The sequence below is a fragment of the Dermochelys coriacea genome, chromosome 15, assembly GCF_009764565.3.
Source record: "Dermochelys coriacea isolate rDerCor1 chromosome 15, rDerCor1.pri.v4, whole genome shotgun sequence".
Lineage (NCBI taxonomy): Eukaryota > Metazoa > Chordata > Testudines > Dermochelyidae > Dermochelys > Dermochelys coriacea.
In genome coordinates, this window is record NC_050082.1 from 17679655 (window position 1) to 17699942 (window position 20288).

Here is a 20288-nt window from a genome sequence, read left to right on the forward strand (position 1 = left end):
CTTACTCATGCTTGATTGCATGATTTCTATTTCATATGTTGTGATTTACTTTCAGCTCCATGTATGGATTTTAGCCACACAGCTCGTATTAGCATTAGTGGAGCTGCCCTCTAAAGCCTGCTGACTTGGAGCTGGACCATAACCTAGCATGCCTCCAAAGATTAAGACAAACCTGAGTACTCCTGGGAGCTCCTTTGCCTCCCAAGCAGATATTTGCCTTGCACCAGTTCCCCTTGCTCCTGACTAATAGATGACAATACCTACAAGCACCGAATGAGCAGACCCTTTTAAAAAGAGAGTTAGCTCGGAAAGTGACCTTTAATGGGGCTGAATAAAGACTGAGCTGTCTCTTATTTATGCATGGCTTCATCGCTTCTGTTCCTTCCACACTCTGCCCCTTTGTCATGGTTTGGAGCAGGGTCTTGGCACAGACAATTTACAAACCCACAAGGTACGCAAACTGACAAGCCCAATTCTTTATTCTGCGTGATAACTGGCCAGGACTCTTATTTTGATAACTCAAGCCCGGTTTACACTGGAGGTTCCAGCCAGTGATGGCAGGGCACTGGTGTTGCTGCAACCCTGCAAACCCCTAGTATACACAGGTAAAGTCTTGAAACTGTGGTAATCAGCAGTGATGCAAATCACAGCTTATAGTGGCAGCTTTGCCTGTCTACATTAGGGGTTTGCAGTAGTGCAGCAACACTGATGGATGGTCTGCAATGGATGCAACCATGGCAAACTGCCAGTGTAGACTAAAGCTCTGTTCACGTGAGAAAGCTGGGGATTTGGCTTGCTTAGTGCTACAGTGGGATTGCCACTCCCCAAGCATATGGAGAGCAGGCAGGCAGTTGTGTGTGTGTGTGTATGACAGAGTTAGTGTGCTTGTTAGTGCACAAGAGAGGGCATAAAGAACTGCAAAGCTATTCTCAGAGCTTTCTTTCTACCCCCTACTACAGCAATTCTCACCTTTTTCATACCAGGATACTCCCATCTAGCTAGGACCTACTTACTATTTAATAATATAAGTGAAGAAGAAGGGTGTCATAACTTCCCAGTACCTGCGAGTTGTAACTTCCAGAACAAGAACCCACACTGCTGGACAAATGCAGGAGAAGCATTCATAAGTGGTCTCTTTCAAATCCATTAGTTGCTAAGATCCTGGGGTTGGGGAACAAGAACTGCCACATAGGTCAAGAACGTGGCATATGCAATAAGAGAAAAAAATTGAAGGTGCCAGCCACAAACACTGCTCAGAGGTAGGGGGGTGTTCCTAAACACTCAAATTGGTGCAGCCCTGCATGATGAAGGCAACCCAGTGAGTGCCCTTGTATACAGCAGAAGCAGCACTGCATAATGAGACCTACACTCTCCACCCCTTCCACTCCTGTATGAAGAGAGCTGTAATCATTTTCTGAAAATTAGGCACGGCCCCTAAGTGCTTGGTGACTTGCCCACTGCAAATCACGTCTGAGCTAAGTTGCACATTACACAACAAATCTTTTCACTTCAAACACTTGGAAAACACATGAGCAAATATACTCAGTGTTTATAAAAAAAAAAAAACATCACAACAACAAACCATTGACTGGAAATTCATGGGACCATCTGCGTATCTCAGAGAGAGCATGTTTGTCACTGCACATCCTTGCAACTATTTTAACCTGCCTCTCCAGGCCAGACAGCAAAACTGCTGATGACAGTGACAAACAAACAGGCTGAAGTTCAGACCCAAATTGTTATTCCCCTCAGCTAGGCAGTCACGCAGTAGAAACACTGTGTGTAAACACTTTTTTTTGTTAAATACTCAATTATAAACTTGAGACACAAGGAAAGCAAGAGAGGAGAAAGTGCAGGGGGGGAAAGGGGGGCAAAATGGCAGGCAGTCTTTATGCCATGCCATCCTATCCCTCTGACCGGTGACAGGGACCATATTGTCAACCACTGATTGGTGATTTTGTTTTTAAGAGCAGGTTAGTGCTTATGTGAATCTACTTCCTATTCCCTTCCATAGCAAAAGATGGTGTTTAAGGTTTATTCTTAGGTGCTCTGTGGTAAGCAAAGCCCAAAATGGTTTTTACTTTTGTCCTCATGAACTGGAAAGAAAAATAAAACATCAGCTACAAACCTAAAGTAACAAAATAAATAAAGTCAGTCACAAAGAGTTGGGATGCCTGTAACTGGACTGGGATTCCCTTGATATTATTCTGTCAGCACCATGAAAAAACATTTATGAATAGAAACTGCTTCGTATAAATGAGAAAAAAAATCAGCATATTGTGTTTTAAAACAATAAGTCACTGTCTTTCCCTCCACAGTAGTACACCTATCTGATACTAGCTGAACTATCTCAGCTTGATGTCCCAAAAGAGATTTCAACTCCAGACACGTGACTGACAACACAGCTAACAAATGTCATGACAAATTACAACTATTGACTGACAACCACATGCAAATTACCAGAATCTATAGAAATATAATGCTATGGGTTCCATCTCCCCCCTTAGACCGCTGCAATACTACCTGCAGTGTAGGGGAAACAGAGGAATTCATTACAGGATTCCAATGCTTCAGACTGTATATAGCATTCAGAAGGTTAGCATTACTCCGTCCTTGGATTCCTTGATTTACATCAGGCCACAGAGTTTGGTAGGTGAGGTTTGCTCCTACAGGCAATTTATCTTCTACTTGCTGCTCATTGTCCAAGAGTCAGGAAGGGGCCAGAAGAGGAAAGATTAGTGAAATCTAAATGGAACTCATGTTATCCTTCAGCATTCTCCCACACAGCAGTGGCGGATTAATGATTTTGTTGCCCGTAGGCCCAGAAATAATTGCCGCCCCCCCCCCCGCCCCAGCTCACTTCCGTTCCGCTTCCACCTCCACCTCCTCCCCTGAGCGCGCCGCCAGGTCCTGCTTCTACCCGCTCCCTGCCAGTGCTTGTGCGCGAAACAGCTTCGCGAAAGGGGGGGGGGGACACAGCGCGCTCAGGAGAGGAGGCGGGGCCGGAGATTTGGGGAAGGGGACCAATAGGGGCAGGGAGGGGGCAGAGGGAAGGGGTGGAGTTGGGGTGGGGCCAGGGGGCGCGAACCGGCACCGGGGGAAGCAGCCGCCTCTGGCTGTGATTATAAATTTGCCGCCCCTGCAAATTTGTCAGCCTAGGCATTAATATGTCGCTGCCACACAGGCTGTACAGCGGATGAAGGATGGAGCTCCTCAGTCACTCATTCCCCTGCTCTGGAATCAAACTACTGAACTGCCACCATGGAGAAAGTGGAGCCTGAGAGGAGGGTTCAAGTAGCAGGATTTGCTAACTAACCTTTAGCTGCCTCATGACTGAAGCTCCGACTTTGGGCACTAATACAGTTCTGGACTCAGCACCAAGCAGCTAACATTGACACTCTGCTGTGTTATCTGAACCACCTCTAATCAGAGAGAAACAATGGAAAAAGATGATGCTACTAAAAGCCTGTGTAACCCACAAACCTCCTGGGTGTAGTGTTCTGTCCTATCTAGTGGTATTGAGACCACTTAAAGAGAGAGTTAAAATGAGTCTGCTCTACAGCCTTAGCTAACAGGCAGTTAGTTGGCTTTTAGCTCATGCATTAAGCTCCAGAGGTCCCAGGTTCGATCGCACCCACCGACGACCAGGGTCTGTCGATGTTACACCTATGCACATAAGGCAACTCTCGGGAGGTCATTTTTCAACAGGGGGACTGAAGAACGAAGCAGGCCAACTCCCATTAACAGTGGGGTTTATATGACTCATTCCTGGCACTTAACACTTGAAATATTCTTCTTGGTGGGATTTATTTTTATGAACAAATTAATTCCAAAGTCTAACCTGTTTAAAAAAAAAAGTCTGAAAATCAATTTAGAATTTTAAAAGCAAAGAGACCGCATTCAAGTGATCGTTTCTTTGGGCATATTTCATCTCTCAGTTACAAATATGTACACATATGACTATCCCCCAGGAGTCCATCCACCAGCAAGTTTGGAATAGCTTAAAGGCTTTCAAACTCCCCGATGATTTTATTTTAGTTTTTTAAACTTCCCTCTATTAGATAAAACTGCAGAGGAAACACCAAGGGCTTCAAATGCTGGCTAAGCCAAATAAATAGCCCTCAGGCATCATCCCTACAACTACAAGTAACCTGGCTTGATGGACCACAGAGCAAGGAGTACTTATTTTACCTAAGAGATGTCTTCAAATCAAAGACATGCTTCCTCAAGCTGTGCATATTCTCAACAGTTCATGTAAACCATCAATCAGTTTGCAGTATGAAAATCAGCTCCCCAAGGAATCAATGCAGAGAGAAAGAGAGAGAGACAGGGAGGGGGTGTTTGCAAGATAGCCTGAGGCTGCACTTTGTGAGGATAGTGCCACTGCACGATGGAAAACAGCATCTTCTTTGATATGCTCCCACAAGAAAACCCAACTGAATTGGACAAACATCATTAAAAAGCTTTACCCAAGAATTGGCAACCACCATCATTTCTGCTCTAGCTTGTGATGCACTGATTCAGACATGTAAAACCTTCACATTCCTCACAGCGTTTGTGGACATTGGGATCACTGGTTAGAAACAAACAAGCACAGTTTGTTCTGCCTGTTTGAAATAACTCACAGTGCTTTAGAAAAATATATTTAATTCTCTCTCAGCAGTGACCCATCTAGGGCTGTATCGCTTTTGTTTGTTTCCGGAATTCAGATTAGAACAGGATAGATGAATCATTCATCCCAGTGAACAGCACGGTATAAAAACCTAGACAGACTATATTGCCCTGTTGGTGTTGAGTATGTTTATTTTGCAGACAAAAGAACCTGAGGTCAGCCTGAATTAAGGCTACTCACGAACTACAGAGCCACACTTGATCCATTACTGTTCTCAGGCTTTGTTTTTTCCTGAAGATATTATGTACAAAGCCCAAGAATGTATAAGAACAGAGCAGTTACAATTATCCCTAAGGAATTTCAACCCTGGTACATAAAAGAGCTACATAAAAGAGGTTGAGGGCCCACAAACGAAGGTGCACATCTGCACTAGAATCTTCCTCCCTGCCAAGTCAGAACTAGGGTTCAACCAGCCTATGCAGCTACTGCATGTTTACTCCTGCAGCTTCCAGGTTGCAATAGCACCTGCTGTCTGCAGCACATCCACTCTGCAAGAGCTTTGGCTGGTGACTGCATAGTTCATGGACCAGCTAGCAGCATGCAGTGTCACTGTAGCTGGTGAAATCATGATGGTCCTTTTGCATTAAGGAAGCACGCCTAGTATTGAACGGGAAGAGATGGAAGAGAACAACACAGATGTAATGGCCGCCTTTCCCTTCCTTTCATTTCTAAGTGCTACTTCTGACCCTCTGCCTTCCCCCACTCCCAAAGCAAATACAAATAAAAGAAAGATTTTGAAGAGAAAAAAAAAGTAAAAGGATTTTTGCATTGCACCAGCCAATTAAATACGAGAGAGACGGATACAAGCAGTTATAGCTTTCTGTAAATTACTTCATGTAATTAAATCCACTTCTCTAAATTACAAACCATTTAGCTCTTCTTTTATAACAATGTAAGCAATGACCACCAACCACCTTTTTATGGAGTCTGATGCCATAAAAGTTGTTAGCAATGAAATTTCCTTTATATCTCTTAATTTCAAATAAGCCATTGTAATGAGATCCATTCACATCTACTTAGCAAACTAAATATTCTGCTCCAAGACTGAGGCTATATTTAACTTGTTATGACCGATCTGTGATCTCTGCTGATGTTCTGAGGAAGGGATGTTGGGAGAGGAATGCTGAATCTATTATATCTTTTCTCCCAAGCGTTCAGCTCACCAATGCCTGGGTACTTTTCCTTTAGGTCATTACACTCACCACTGCTTTGTGTGAGCCATTTTTATTTTACGTATGAGGAAACAGTGATTAAGACCTTGCCTACGCTAGGAATAATTTTTTTAAAAGTTGCCACCATTGGTTGAGCTCCACCCCAGATAACACTGGGAGCACTAAAATAGACAAGGTGTTGGTGGCTGCTGACATCTTAACTCCCGGGGTTTCCTTCACACGTTAAAATGCCAGGGGCCATCCAGAAATAGGGTGACCAGAGAGCAAGTGTAACAAAACAGGACATGGGGCAGGGGGTAATAGGTGCCTATATAAGAAAAAGCCCCCAAAATCGGGACTGTCTCTATAAATTCGGGAAGTCTGGTCACCCATTCTCTCTATGCTAGTGCTAATACTGATACTGCTGCTGGTAGAGTTGAACTGGTGGGAGCAATGGTGGGAGTTTTTGAGCAGGGGTGGGAGGGGAATCCAACACTGCAGGCACAGTCTAATTGCTTAATCCGGAACCCACTGAAGTCAATGGTGACATCTTGAGAGCGGAGTGGAGCTCAGGATCCACAGCAAACCTAGGAATGAACCCAAGTCTCCTGATCCTCAGTTCTATTTCTCAATTGCAAGGTAAAACTTCCTCTCGGTGTACATCATGCCAGATGCAACACAGGGCCCAGGGGATGGGTCGTGGTGGTTTAAAATTGGACTGGATCCGGAGAGATACACAGGACCCCACTTTGCAGAAGAAACCCTCTTGAACAACAGAAAGAAAAGGAGGACTTGTGGCACCTTAGAGACTAACAAATTTATTTGAGCATAAGCTTTCTTGAGCTACAGCTCACTTCATCGGATGCATTCCGATGAAGTGAGCTGTAGCTCACGAAAGCTTATGCTCAAATAAATTTGTTAGTCTCTAAGATGCCACAAGTACTCCTTTTCTTTTTGCGAATACAGACTAACATGGCTGCTACTCTGAATCTTGAGCAACAGGTAACTCAAAACTCTTTCTGATTTGAACTTCCAATTTTAATTGGAAACATTCCAAGTTTTGAATATATTCTAACCTGAGAGTCCTGGCTACAAGCCAATTCGTGTAACCGCACTGTGCCTCCTTAAATTCCTCTGTTAGTTTCCAGTGGATATGGCTTCTCCTCACCATGCTCCCACACACACTATTTGTCCTGATGTGTAATGTAACAGAAATCTGTTAAAACAGTTCCTGCATTCCACAGAAGAGGTGGCTCCATCTCAGCGACAGATGAAGTTGTCCACTGTGTACTTTACGGTGATATTAGAAACTTGAATTGCTTAAGGTTTGTAATGCACTTAGAGATATATCAGACAAGCAAAGCCTTACCATCTAGCTCTCTCTTTCTAATGTACAGTAGGGTTATCCTCCACACAGACTTCAAGAATCTTTAAAACCACTGGGTAAATTCTTTTAAAGTAACAGCACATCTTTATATTAGCCAGATTTGAGTTGGAAAATAAACACACAGTATTTATTTACAATGGATTTTTTTAACTGCTGCCACTGCTGTGCTATGCCCACTGTTTCCCTACACTTCGATGCAGAAAAGAGAATACAAAGTGTATAACCAGGACTTAAAGCAGACTTTTAAATTAGTTCCTAACAGTGAAAACAGATTGCTATTGATTGAAATGGGGCTGATTTTAGGCCTTGGATTAGCAAACCTAATGAATAAATACTGTATTGCCCATTTCAGTACTTTCTGCTGGGCCTCCCCAGTGGTTCTGCAGGCAGCTGTGAACTCTCCGTATTCACAGATTACTATGAGAGAATAAGGGAAGACCATCTGTGTCTTCATATTGTAGCAGCTCTCAGTCTGAACTAAGGACCACCAATGAAAATCCCCCTGCGACAGGGTCCCCTGCTCTGTATCCTCATTAAGGGCTTTGAAGCCAATGCAACTGTTCACATGCTTAAGCGCAAACATGGTCAGTCTTTTGCTGCATTGGCGTCAGAGTACTCAGCACCTTACAGAATCAATCCCTAAGTGCTTTTTCGTCTTCTTGGCACAAGCTTAAGGGAATCAAGGTTGCAAACTCAGTCAACAACCCTGGATATTTCCAGGCATCTTAACTAAAGTGTAAAATCTTTCTTTTGCTAATAAGTATCCAATTAATGGTGTAACTCAAAGTAATCACATATTCAAAGATTTGCTGCCAACTAGCTTTAAGCCCAAAATTTACATTTATATACTTACAACCAAAAAAAGACCAAAAAGTGGACCTGATTTTAGAAGCTCTAATATTACAAACAGAAATGTTTGATTAAAAGAGGCTAGCAGAACAGTTTTTCATTTGTTTTGTTTTTAAATGTTCGGTGAAAACAAATGCCAGAATCTGCTAAATAAAAAGGTGAAACCACCAAGAAACAAAGAAACTGATCTGTCTAATTTCTCTGTTCAAATGCAGTGAAATGAAGAAAAAACAAAACAAAAACACACCAACATTCTGTGCTGTATGGGTTGTTAATTATATTCTTAATTTTTATCAACAATACAAAGGGGTAGGGAATAAAGTCTGAGCACAAAACATACTGTCAACACAATTTTTATCTGACTATTTTATCTGGTTGCACCTATCATAGGCCTGGTGATGATACAGAGAGTCTTTCACCTCTAGGTCTTCTGTTCAAACCTAAGCCAAGTCAGTTGCGACTAGAAGTGGCTACCGTCTGATGGCTATTTAGTGGCCTATTAATTAATGTGCATGTAGTGCATCATTGAGGTGATGAGCACTACAAAAAGCCGGTAAGTCAGGGGTGGCCAACCTGAGCCTGAGAAGGAGCCAGAATTTACCCATGTACATTACTAAAGAGCCACAGTAATACATCAGCAGCCTCCCATAAGCTCCCCCCACTCCCAGTGCCCCCCACCCACCAGCAGTCCTGCCAGTCAGCGCCTCTCCCTCCCTCCCTCCCTGCACCTCCTGATCAGCTGTTTTGTGGGGTGCAGGAGTCTCTGTGGGAGAGGAGCGAGGGCAGGGCAGGCTCAGGGGAGGAGGCGGGAAGGGATGGAGTGGGGGGGCAGGGCCTGTGGCAGAGCCAGAGGTTGAACAGTGAGCCCCCCCCGCCCCCTGGCACATTGGAAATTTGGTGCCTATAGCTCCAGCCCCAGAGTCGGTGCCTATACAAGGAGCCGCATATTAACTTCTGAAGAGCCGCATGTGGCTCTGAAACCAGAGGTTGGCCACCCCGCTGTAAGTAATTTAAACAAGTAAGTAAACAAAAATACATGTCAAACTCATTTGGAGATTCCAACCCAGCAAGAGCCCCTATGACAATCTGCATTAATTATCAGACTCCAATGAGAAACTGCTGAGCTTGAATTAATATACAAACTAGATATCATTACCTAGGGTTTGAATAGAGACTGGGAGTGGCTGGGGTCATTACACACATTGAATCTATTTCCCCGTGTTAAGTATCCTCACACCTTCTTGTCAACGGTCTAAATGGGCCATCTTGATCATCACCACACAAGTTTTTTTTTCTCCTGCTGATAATACCTCATGTTAATTAATTAGCTCCTTACAGTTTGTATGGCAACTTCCACCGTGTGTGTGTGTGTGTGTGTGTGTGTGTGTGTGTGTGTGTGTGTGTGTGTGTGTATTTTTCTTACTATATGTTCCATTCTATGCATCCAATCAAGTGGGCTGTAGCCCATGAAAGCATATGCTCCAATAAATTTGTTAGTCTCCAAGGTGCCACAAGTAATCCTGCTCTTTTTGCGGATACAGACTAACATGGCTGCTACTCTGAAACCTGTAATTATCATACTAGTTCTGCGATCTCATTGCACATCGACTGGGACATGGAGACTAACTCCTTTCCCCCGCAGGTCCCCAAAAGACAGGGTTAAGTCCCACTGGTGGCTCTGCACTCTCATGCATCCGATGAAGTGAGCTGTAGCTCACGAAAGCTTATGCTCTAATAAATTTGTTAGTCTCTAAGGTGCCACAGGTACTCCTTTTCTATATGCCACACTGCATCTCGTCCATGGACAATGGGGATTTCAGCTTCCTAGATGGTTCCAACCCAGCACCACTCATAAGCACTTCACTACGCCCACATCAAAGATGTTAATGACACCTCTTTTTCTCTAGTCAGCCTCTTGTGATGCCTTCTCACCTTGGGACCTTTCAATGGTGGGAGTAAAAGAGAAGAAAGAGATGAAAAATGGTAATCTCCATGCTGAATGGCTGCTTGCTGTAGAGTATCCAATTGTCATTACAGCAGTATATAAACAAACATGTTCAACACAATACGCTACTTCTGACTTGCCTGGCCTCAGCGCTTGTGGCTAGCTCACTTTTAGCAGCACAACTCTTTTCTATTAACTTGGTTTTGGCAGCATGATGCAGTAGCACAAAAGACCAGCACAACTCTGGGTTGCATACAGAGTGCCACCAGGTCATGATGCTTGGTGAAACAGCAGCTACATTAACTGCACTCATTTCTGGACACCTCATTTCCAGACAGAGACTAGCAAGCTGGAAGGATTTCAGCAGAAAAAGAAAGCAGCAAAAATGGTCAGAGGGGTGAACAGACGGATTTAGAAGGAAAAGAGAGACATATACACAGTTTGACTAAGGGACAGCTAAGGAGATGATAGAATAAAATCCTTTAGGGCAGTGCAAGGGGTTATAACCTAGACTAACAAAACAAAAAATGAAGACGGACCGTTTTCAGAAAATCAGGAATCTTTCTTAGAAGATCTCTCTTCTCTTGGATTATGGAACAGCCTCTCAAGATTCATAGATATTAAGGTCAGAAGGGACCATCATGATCATCTAGTCCAACCTCCTGCACAACGCAGGCCACAGAATCTCACCCACCCACTCTTGCGATAAACCTCTCACCTATGTCTGAGCTATTGAAGTCCTCAAATCATGGTTTAAAGACTTCAAGGTGCAGAGAATCCTCCAGCAAGTGACTGTGCTCCATGCTAACATAGGAAGGCGAAAAATCCCCAGGGCCTTTGCCAATCTGCCCTGGAGGAAAATTCCTTCCCAACCCCATATATGGTGATCAGCTGAACCCTGAGCATATGGGCAAAACTTACCAGCCAGATACCCAGGAAAGAATTCTCTGTAGTTACAAGCAGCAATGGTGACCACGTTCCTCATACTTCATCCAATCTCATTTTAAAATATAGTGTAGGGGATGCACCGGCCCTTGCAGGGGGATGAGCTAGATGGCTTAAGAGATTTTATTAATTTCCAGCGTCTTTGGTTGTAGTGCAGAGCACTTCCCCGAACCCATAAAGAGGGATTCAGATGGATGTGGTTTAAGAGAGAGGAGAGGCTGGGAGGAAAAGGAAATAGAAACAAGTCTTCTTTTTTGTGGGTGGGACTGTCTGTATCCAGCTTTTGGGGAAGAAGGTGCTGCTGTGTGAGGGTTCTAGCCCCAATCAAAGTTTGTTGTATTTTTGGACAATCCCTCATTTCTTTAGATATCCCAGATCTTCATCATCACCATTCAGAGAGCAACAGTTCTGACACAGCTGTCTTAAGCCAACATAGTGATGCATCATCCCTGCTATGAATGCAGTAGCAAAAAAAGGGGGGGGGCAGCAGGCAACAGAGCAGAATAGAATAAACCCACAGCCATGTAAATCTTTGGCTAATTATCCCTATGTCATACAAAATGCCCACAATGTCCTACATTCTCTCTATACGGTTACTGCAGGATGTAAAACTTTTAAACCACTTCACACATGGTTGGAGCAGTGGTCTGGAAAAGGTAGATGATTATCTCTACCAGCCCCCCTTTCTCCATATCCCAAAGTGAAAAAAGAAAATAATCAGAGGTAAATAGGAATTTGGACATTTTCTTTGCTGAAAAAAGAGTGATGTATTAATCTAATTTCCTAAACAAACCAGACAACCTGGCACTCAAATCAGCTTACCACTTTGCACCTCTCTACAAGGATTAGCAGAGTGCCATAATTATAATGCCCAATTTGATTTATTAAAGGAGGCTTCACAGAAAGGATGACAATTCAATAGCTTAGCAGTGAGAAGGGATGAGAGAGAGCATGAGGGTTCAAGCAGACCAGCAATGTCTTTAATTGTATTGACGCATGTTTTTATTTGTGTTAGTTATAGTAAATTTACCAAATTAGGGATGAGCACAGACTGGAACCTCAGATTCTAACCATCCGAAAAACATGGAAAAATTTAGATCAAGCCCATTATTTCTAGAGTGGACTTGAAACATAACAGCCCTGAACTTGGAGGATATTAGACCTGGGTGTGAATGTCATGGCTATAAAAATCGTGCAAAAAAAGAAAGCAGGGTTATAAAAAAGCATAATTGAATATAAATTTCAAAAAGCTTGTGCTAAGGGACAAATGGTTTTACTTGTTACACCTGAGCAAAGCCTAGTTCATCTAATTGAGTCATTAACAACCAAGAAGAATACAGATGATATCTGCAATAAGCACTTATCTCTATAGACTTAAATACTGGTGTGCACCATATTGAGAATACACTGAACTCTGAACATGACTTGCTCCAAAAGGCTAATCGTGTTTAATGGGTCATTCATCACAGGTTTTGTTTTACTCTCTCCATGTAACCTCCCTGCCCACTACAGAAGCTTGTTACATCTATCTACAGAGAAGCAGAAGAGACTATGCAGAAAATGAACCAAGAAAAGATGTGGGAATGATTTGGGGGGGGGGACGGGGGGGGAAATATAAGAGATGATACTGTTCAAAAACCAGTCGGAGAGCACTTCAACCTCCCTGGTCACTCAATTACAGACCTAAAAGTCGCAATACTCCAACAAAAAAAACTTCAAAAACAGACTCCAATGAGGAACGGCAGAATTGGAATTAATTTGCAAACTGGACATCATTAAATTAGGCTTGAATAAAGACTGGGTGTGGATGGGTCATTACACAAAGTAAAAACTATTTCCCCATGCTAATTTTCCTCCTACTGTTACTCACACCTTCTTAACAACTGTTGGAAATGGGCCACCCTGATTATCACTACAAACGGTTTTTTCTCCTGCTGATAGTAGCCCACGTTAATCAATCAGTCTTCTTATAGTTGGTATGGCAACACCCATTTTTTCATGTTCTCTGTGTTTATATATCTTCCTACTGTATTTTCCACTGCATGCATCTGATGAAGTGGGTTTTAGCCCACGAAAGCTTATGCCCAAGTAAATTTGTTAGTCTCCAAGATGTCACAAGTACTCCTTGTTCTTTTTAATATCAGTGGGAATCACATTAGCCAGAAGAAAATGCAGTTAACTTTTGATATGTCTTCATTATTCATGATGTACTGAGGGAAATTAAGTATTAGGCAAATTCAGGCAGCAGAATGTAATTACTCAAACTGGAATTTGGCCAGGACACGAGGGTCTTTTACCCTTGTGGTTGCTAGGAAAGTGCCACGAGAGCCTTAGGGACCACAAGGGTTGGAAACCTTGGGTTTACATTTCATCTGAAAGATGGCAACTCCAACCGTACATTCTCCAGTACATCATGCTGGGGCATTGGTTCATTACTGACTCAGTGATATCTACTGAATCACTAGCCTCGCTCCCTGAAGCATTTTGGATAAATGCCTAATAGATTTCATGTATGAGTGAATTTACCTAAACAGCAAAGAACTGATAGAATTTTAGCTTAGGTCTCAAAGAACAGTCTGGTTTATGCAGTTTTAACCCGCAAGTGAATATTTTCTAAGCTGCCACCCAATTGAATGTTTAGCAGAAACATCTCTGCAACATTAATATGGTTAGATTAAAGAGACCAGTAAAAGAGAGCTAGCTTTGGCCATAATCACACAGTTTTTGCACTCCTTTTCTACAAACATCTGAACTAAGTGTTTTAATGGCACAAATATTCACAGAAAGCAGATTTCAAACGTAAAATGCACGTATCTGTGGAAAATGAAGTTTAAATTCACACAGGTTGAGCATTTGCATTGGACATGACTCTACGCTTACCCAGCTGGGGAATCAAAACAATGCTACGTGATTAATCTGAGCAGTCATAAATAAGTCACTCAGCTCAAATTTTATATATCTCATACTGAATGAATCCTGGAAACAAGGTGTTTGTGATAACTTCGGAGAGTTTTCAAAATCTGCAAAAAAACCAAAACCATTGCCAATCTGACTGGAGGAAATTGATTTGCAACCAAAATGCCCACAAGCAGAAAAATGAAGCTAGATTTATCAGATAAGTCATTCGTTGTGAGTATTTTCCTCATCTCTAATAGCAATCCTTTTTTTAAATCAAAACACAAAACAGAAAAGATGCCAGAGTAATTAACCATCAAAACAGATTGCAAGGTAAACTCTCCGTCACTAAGGCCATGTCTACACTAGCATTTATGTCGGCAAAACTCTGGTCACCCAGGGGTGTGAAAAAACACACACCCAACCCCGAGTTGAGCCGGTTTTATTATGTAAACACAGGAGAGCACTGCCCCATCAGCACAACACAGCTACATGAGCTGTACAAATATGACTGTGCTGCTGTAAGCTTGTAAGTGTATGCATGACCTTAGAGTCTAACTCAAGATTTGGTGCAGCGTCTTTCTAAAAGATATGCTCAAGTTCAACCACAAGTTATTTGGCTCAATGCAGAAATCACTGGATAAAGTTCCATGGCATGCGTAATGCGGGAGATTAGATTCCATGACCATAATGATCCCTTCTGGCCTTAGAAATCTATAATTCAATTAAAAATACTTACAATGACCACAGAACCTAAATGGTTGTTGTCATCTGAGACGCATGCAAAATCCCCACCCATAGAAGGGAAGGCTTGTCCTACTTATTTGAATAAGCTCCTTTCTCTGGAGTACTATGCAGTACAGCTGCAAATACTTTTCCACTGCACAATTACTTCTTAGCTTGGTAAGGACAAATATGTTGGTCAACCTGCTAATTTCCATTTGGTGCTAGGTAACAGGTATTTAGCAAATGCTTGCTCTTAGATATACTCTGCTGTGCTATGCCGATTTCAAGCCTCCAACAAATCTCCCAGTTGAGCTGCAGTAAGTGATAAATGGCCTGCCAACCCCTTGTGCCTTTCCCTCTTACCTCCCTGGCTACAAAAACACACAAACAAGCTGGTTCAGACAAGAGCTTTTGAGGCCATGTTCCTTATATTTGTGGCATTCAGAGTGACTACGACAGCTAGACCACCACTACAGAGTGTATTAATGCATTGCCTGGTTTCAAATGCACAAGAGACCTGTATGCGACAAGGGAGGGAAGGGACAAACTCTTTCTTCTGTCTCTATTTTCATTTCTTAACTCCTATAATGTTCCCCTTAGTCTTAATTCACTGTTTGGCAGAGTGCAGAGGAACTTGATTCATGATGTGCACGTTGGTGTCACGTTTGTCAAGCCCCAGATATGCATTAACAAACCTACATTCCTCAGTCCTAGACACCAGTGGAGATGACAGTTGGATCACACCAATGGAGATGACTGGATCACAGCCTAACATGTACACTGCGTTTGTATCACTTACTGCGTGGGTTACCACACTGTCCTGGAGATGCAGAACTACAGTGCAGTTTGCTCCTTCCTAAGATGATTGCCTCTCTCTCTCTGCACTTGTTTTTTCATTTTAACCAACGGAATTTCCTACCACTCCTGTCTACTCACTTGACCAAAATCCACACAGGAGACATTACAGCGCCCAGTACAATTAGCCAGGAGATTTTCATACAGACGCATGAACAGCTTCCACCCAGCAGAAAGAAGACAACAGCCTATACTAGACACAGTCACTTCAGAGGCAAAAGAATTCCCCTACCTGCTTGGATATCTTCAAGGGGTGTTTCTTCTTCACCCTCTCTTTGCCTCGTTCAGTCTCTCTCTCAGAGCTCCCGGCATCGTTATTATGGCCATTTTCACTGGGCTCAGCGGACACATAGTTTTCAGATTCTCGTGGTTTCTTTCCTGGATGCCTCTCCCATTTTTCCTTTCGCTCCTGAGGCTTTAATGACATGTCCTTCTGTGGAGAGGAAAAAAATAAAGAGTAAAACCTTTACGCTCTTTGTGGTAAGGACTAGAATGTACTATATGTTTGCACAGCACCTAGCACAATGGGTTCCAACCTGTCCTTAGGTTCTAAAGCAATCTAAATGCTCAAAAAAAAATTTAAAAAAATACGACTTTCTTTTAAGAGAGAAGCTGAAAATGAGCAATCTATTCCTATGTAATACAAACAAATAGACTCAAGTGGGATGAATTTACTCCAGTCTATGTGGGAAACAACTTCAGAGAGCTAGTTATGACAACGGATTCACTTCTGACTAATTCAAAAGCCACACTTCACTCGTAAGCACCCAAACATCTAAACGTCTCAGAAGCAAGCTCTGTAAGGTTTGCTTGGCACTAACAGTTCTGTATCATAGCCAGTGATGTATTAACCTCTGAATTGAATAAGGCATAGAGGCCCTGATTCAGAAAAGCATCCTTGTTGGGGAAAAGAAGTTTACCAAATGCGTATGTGCTTTCCTGAATAGGGATGCTTAAGTCAAAAGGATTTAAAGGTGTGGTTCAAGTTAAGCAAGTGCGTAAGTGCCTCCTTGAATCAGGACCAGAATGCATACCTTGAAGGTAAAAACACTGAAGACACTGGTATTGTGTGTAATAAAACAAAGTTAACATAGAAATATTGAGAGCGGAGAAAAGGATACATTATAGTACATTTGTGAAGAACATAATTTAGTGGGGTTAAAGAAAAAGGCACCTCAAAGAATGGAATAAAATTGATTATTGGAAAAAAAACACGTAAAACACACATGGAAAAATATGCTGCAAAGAACTGGCTATTACAAAAAACATACAAAAATACTCCATAGTTACGGCTATCTAATTCTAGACAGCTAGATTTCTGCCATACCTTTTGGTAAAACCAAAACGTGTTAGTCTCTAAAGTGCCACAAGTACTCCTTGTTCTTTAAACTCTCTCAAATGCTTTACAGACTCACCATTCCTATTAATTTTTCATATGAGCTAACTGAATCAGATTAGGAGATGCATTAAAACCTCTACTAATCAAGCCAAAACTTGTCAACTTCAGACAGTTAAACTTTGCTTCTTTTTAAATCCGCAGGCCACCCCTTCCGACTCAGTCACAATCACTTCATCAACATTCATACCCTGTGTGAATGGAGTTCACAATAGCGCACCCATTCGTTTTGGCATACACACACCTTCAATGCAGCAAGAGTTACATCAGCCTCCTATGTGTTGAAACCCAAAGCACCACACCAAAGGATGCGCTGGGAATTGGAACAAAATGCCCTTCTGGCTGCTCTACACTATTTTTTCCCTCTTTTAATTTTCAGATTGGGCTTCTAAGTACGCATCATGCTATTTCCATTTCAAATCATTCACCACTTACAGTTTTCTTTCCTTCTGCAGTTAGATTATGTACTGACATTCTAGTGAAATGCATAAATGTATGAGTTTAAATCTAGTTCATAACAACAACAAAGAGTGGGGGGAAGAGACCAGTAGGACAACTGATTTTCTATCCTCAGCTAAGTCGACACTCAATTGTTATGCGCACAGCCAAATCCACCGTATAGTTTAGCATAAGGTTGTTTAAGGGGCTAGCAGCATCTCCTTCACACACACACACACACACACACACACACACACACACACACACACACACACTAAAGAGAACATTGTAAAGAATCAGCAATGTCCCTTAGAAGTGCAGAGAAAATGGACTATGGTTCTGCCTGCTAAATCTGTAAATAGGGAGAGAGCTCCAGAAAAATGGTTGCTCTCTGTAAATGCTAAAATTAGGAACTTATCTGGCATTTTCAGTTTGAAGATCTCTCTCTAAAGCAAGAGTTTGTGGTGCAACTTAGAGAAGGTCACAGCCTCCCACTTGCTGGGATGTTGCTAAAACAGAAATCGACTTTTTAAGCTCTGATAACTAATCAGAAAGTAATATAACTGGAAATTACATTGCCCTGCTGGTTAACTGATGCTCAAATAGCCATGTAAAATATTAGAAACAAAAGCCACCGGAAACGTGTCTGATTCCAACTTTTAGTATGAATTTGTCGGGAGATTTTCTAAGGCACTAATGGCACTGCCATTAGAATGTTCAGATCATATTCACTGACAAGTTCTGTTTGGTTTACAAAACTTTCCCGTACACACAGACTGGTGTCATGAATGGTTTCATGCAACGTTCACTGCTTGGAAATGCAGAGTATTGTTTGGAGATTTGAGGTTTGTTCCACCACAGAAGTGAGAGTGAAATGAATTCAGGGGATGCCATCACAACTGGATCAAAGCCAAAGAAATAATACATTTGCTTCTAGCGCCCCTACCTTCAAAATATTTTACAAACATTAATGAATTAAGATGCACAACGCCCTGTGATGAAGATTATTACTTGTATTTTCCTCATAAGGAAACTGAGTCTTAAAGGGAGTGAGTGGCTTGCCCAAAGTCTCAGAGCACATGCGGCAGAGCCAAGGACAGATCTCAGACCTCTCAGCCACAAGCCAGGACTACAAGTCGACACTTCCTCCCTGAGGATATTTGAACATAACCTGGTAAGGGAAACTGTGTGCAAAGGATTGTGGGATTTGGGTCACAGGACCATTTTCAGCTATTGTGTGCCACAGAACATAAACGGAAAAGGAGTACTTGTGGCACCTTAGAGACTAACAAATTTATTAGAGCATAAGCTTTCGTGAGCTACAGCTCACTTCATCGGATGCGAATACAGACTAACACGGCTGCTACTCTGAAACAGAACATAAACGATAAGGGGTTGGGGGGGGAGAGGGGAGGTGCCCATGGAGACCTGAGGGATCCCTATCTCTGCCTCCCCCCAACCCCCTCTGCCCCACTGCATCCCAGCTCCCAATGAGGAGTAGTCTCTGTCCCCCATAGCACAACCTTTACTCTCCCCTACCCGTCACACTGGAGAGAGCTGGTAGGTGTCCTTGCTTTCTCACCCACTTGGCCCAGGTACATGGGGGAGGCAGCACATCATCCTTGCCTGGTTTGCAGCTGGCCAGAGGAAAGCTGATTCTTGCCTCTGTCCCTGTCACCGTGCTGGCTGAGTCTCGCACTGTGTTTGTGCTGGTGAGTAGAGAGCTCTCATCTCTCCTCAGCAGCCTCACAGAGGAAGCACTGCTTGAGATCAGCCTTCTCTTCCACCATGGCTTCTCCTGTGCGCCCTGTAAAGGAAGGGCCTGCCCAGCTATAACCTTTCCCCCAGGGTTCACAATGCACAGGCTGAGAAACCCTGCTGCATAGGAGAACACAAGCCCTGTCCAGAAGAGTACATCATTTATTTAAATAAGGCTGCGTATGCATCAGTGCTTGAGTGTAGGTGATTTTTGCCATGGGCGGCCTGTAATAGAAGCTGGGGGAGGCTAACCTCCCCAAATCTCTCCCCGGCCAATTTGAAGCCTCCAGAAAAATCTCCCCCCACCATGGTGCTGGGGCCACGGCAGGGGCACAGATTTTTCCGGTCTCGGGGCTGCAGCGGGGCAGAAAGGAGTGAGCAGGGGCGAGGCCTCGGGAGAGGAGGCGGAACAGGGGCAGGACAGAACGGGGGTGGGGCCATGGGCGGAACGGGGCAGGGCTGTGGGGGAAGGGGTGGAATAGGGTGGCACCGTGGTCCTGGCTGGGGCTGAGAGCTCGATCCCGGCTGATGCTGAGCTCTCAGCCCCACTCTGTGGCCCTGACTGAGCTCTCAAACCCCCACCCCAACCAGGGCCACAGGGCAGGGTTGGGAGCAGCGAGCAAGGGTGGGGTCTTGGCTGGAAGAGGCAGGGCAGGGGGCTAGCCTCACCCACCACCCATGATTCTCACAGAGCCTGGGTGCATACCAAAGGTAGACTGGATCACTGCAATGGACACTATGCAAAGATGGACTTTCATTCAACTGCTAAAAGAAAAGGAGTACTTGTGGCACCTTAGAGACTAACAAATTTATTAGAGCATAAGCTTTCGTGAGCTACAGCTCACTTCATCGGATGCATCCGATGAAGTGAGCTGTAGCTCACGAAAGCTTATGCTCTAATAAATTTGTTAGTCTCTAAGGTGCCACAAGTACTCCTTTTCTTTTTGCGAATACAGACTAACACGGCTGCTACTCTGAAACCATTCAACTGCTAGTAAGCAGTGCTTCTTGGTGGCTCCAGCACACAATACCAATGTTCCATGATCTGTAGTGGAGGCCTGTGGACTTCTGGATTGAATTTCAGTTGCTGGCTTGGATCCATAATATGGTTCCTCAATGGCTCGGGACATTCCCACCTGAGAAGCTACCTCTCACCTTGTGCCACTCTGCAGCCACCAGGAGAGGGAGCTGGTGACAAAAAATTACCCGCACCTGGCTCTTGGTTTTGGAACCAGATCCTTCCTCCCGCGTCTAAAAGAGCCCATGTCTAT

General features: G+C 43.3%; 1 protein-coding gene across 25 annotated transcripts in view; it reads right to left on the reverse strand.

The window, feature by feature from the left end:
* The window catches only part of FBRSL1 (fibrosin like 1), a 770646-nt gene that overhangs the window by 524100 nt on the left and 226258 nt on the right, over positions 1-20288 (reverse strand). For all 25 annotated transcript variants that reach the window (XM_043497666.1, XM_043497654.1, XM_043497665.1 and 22 more), the window contains exon 2: positions 15658-15858. In XM_043497666.1, coding sequence (XP_043353601.1) covers positions 15658-15858 — 201 coding nt within the window. The remainder of the gene's footprint in view (positions 1-15657; positions 15859-20288) is intronic.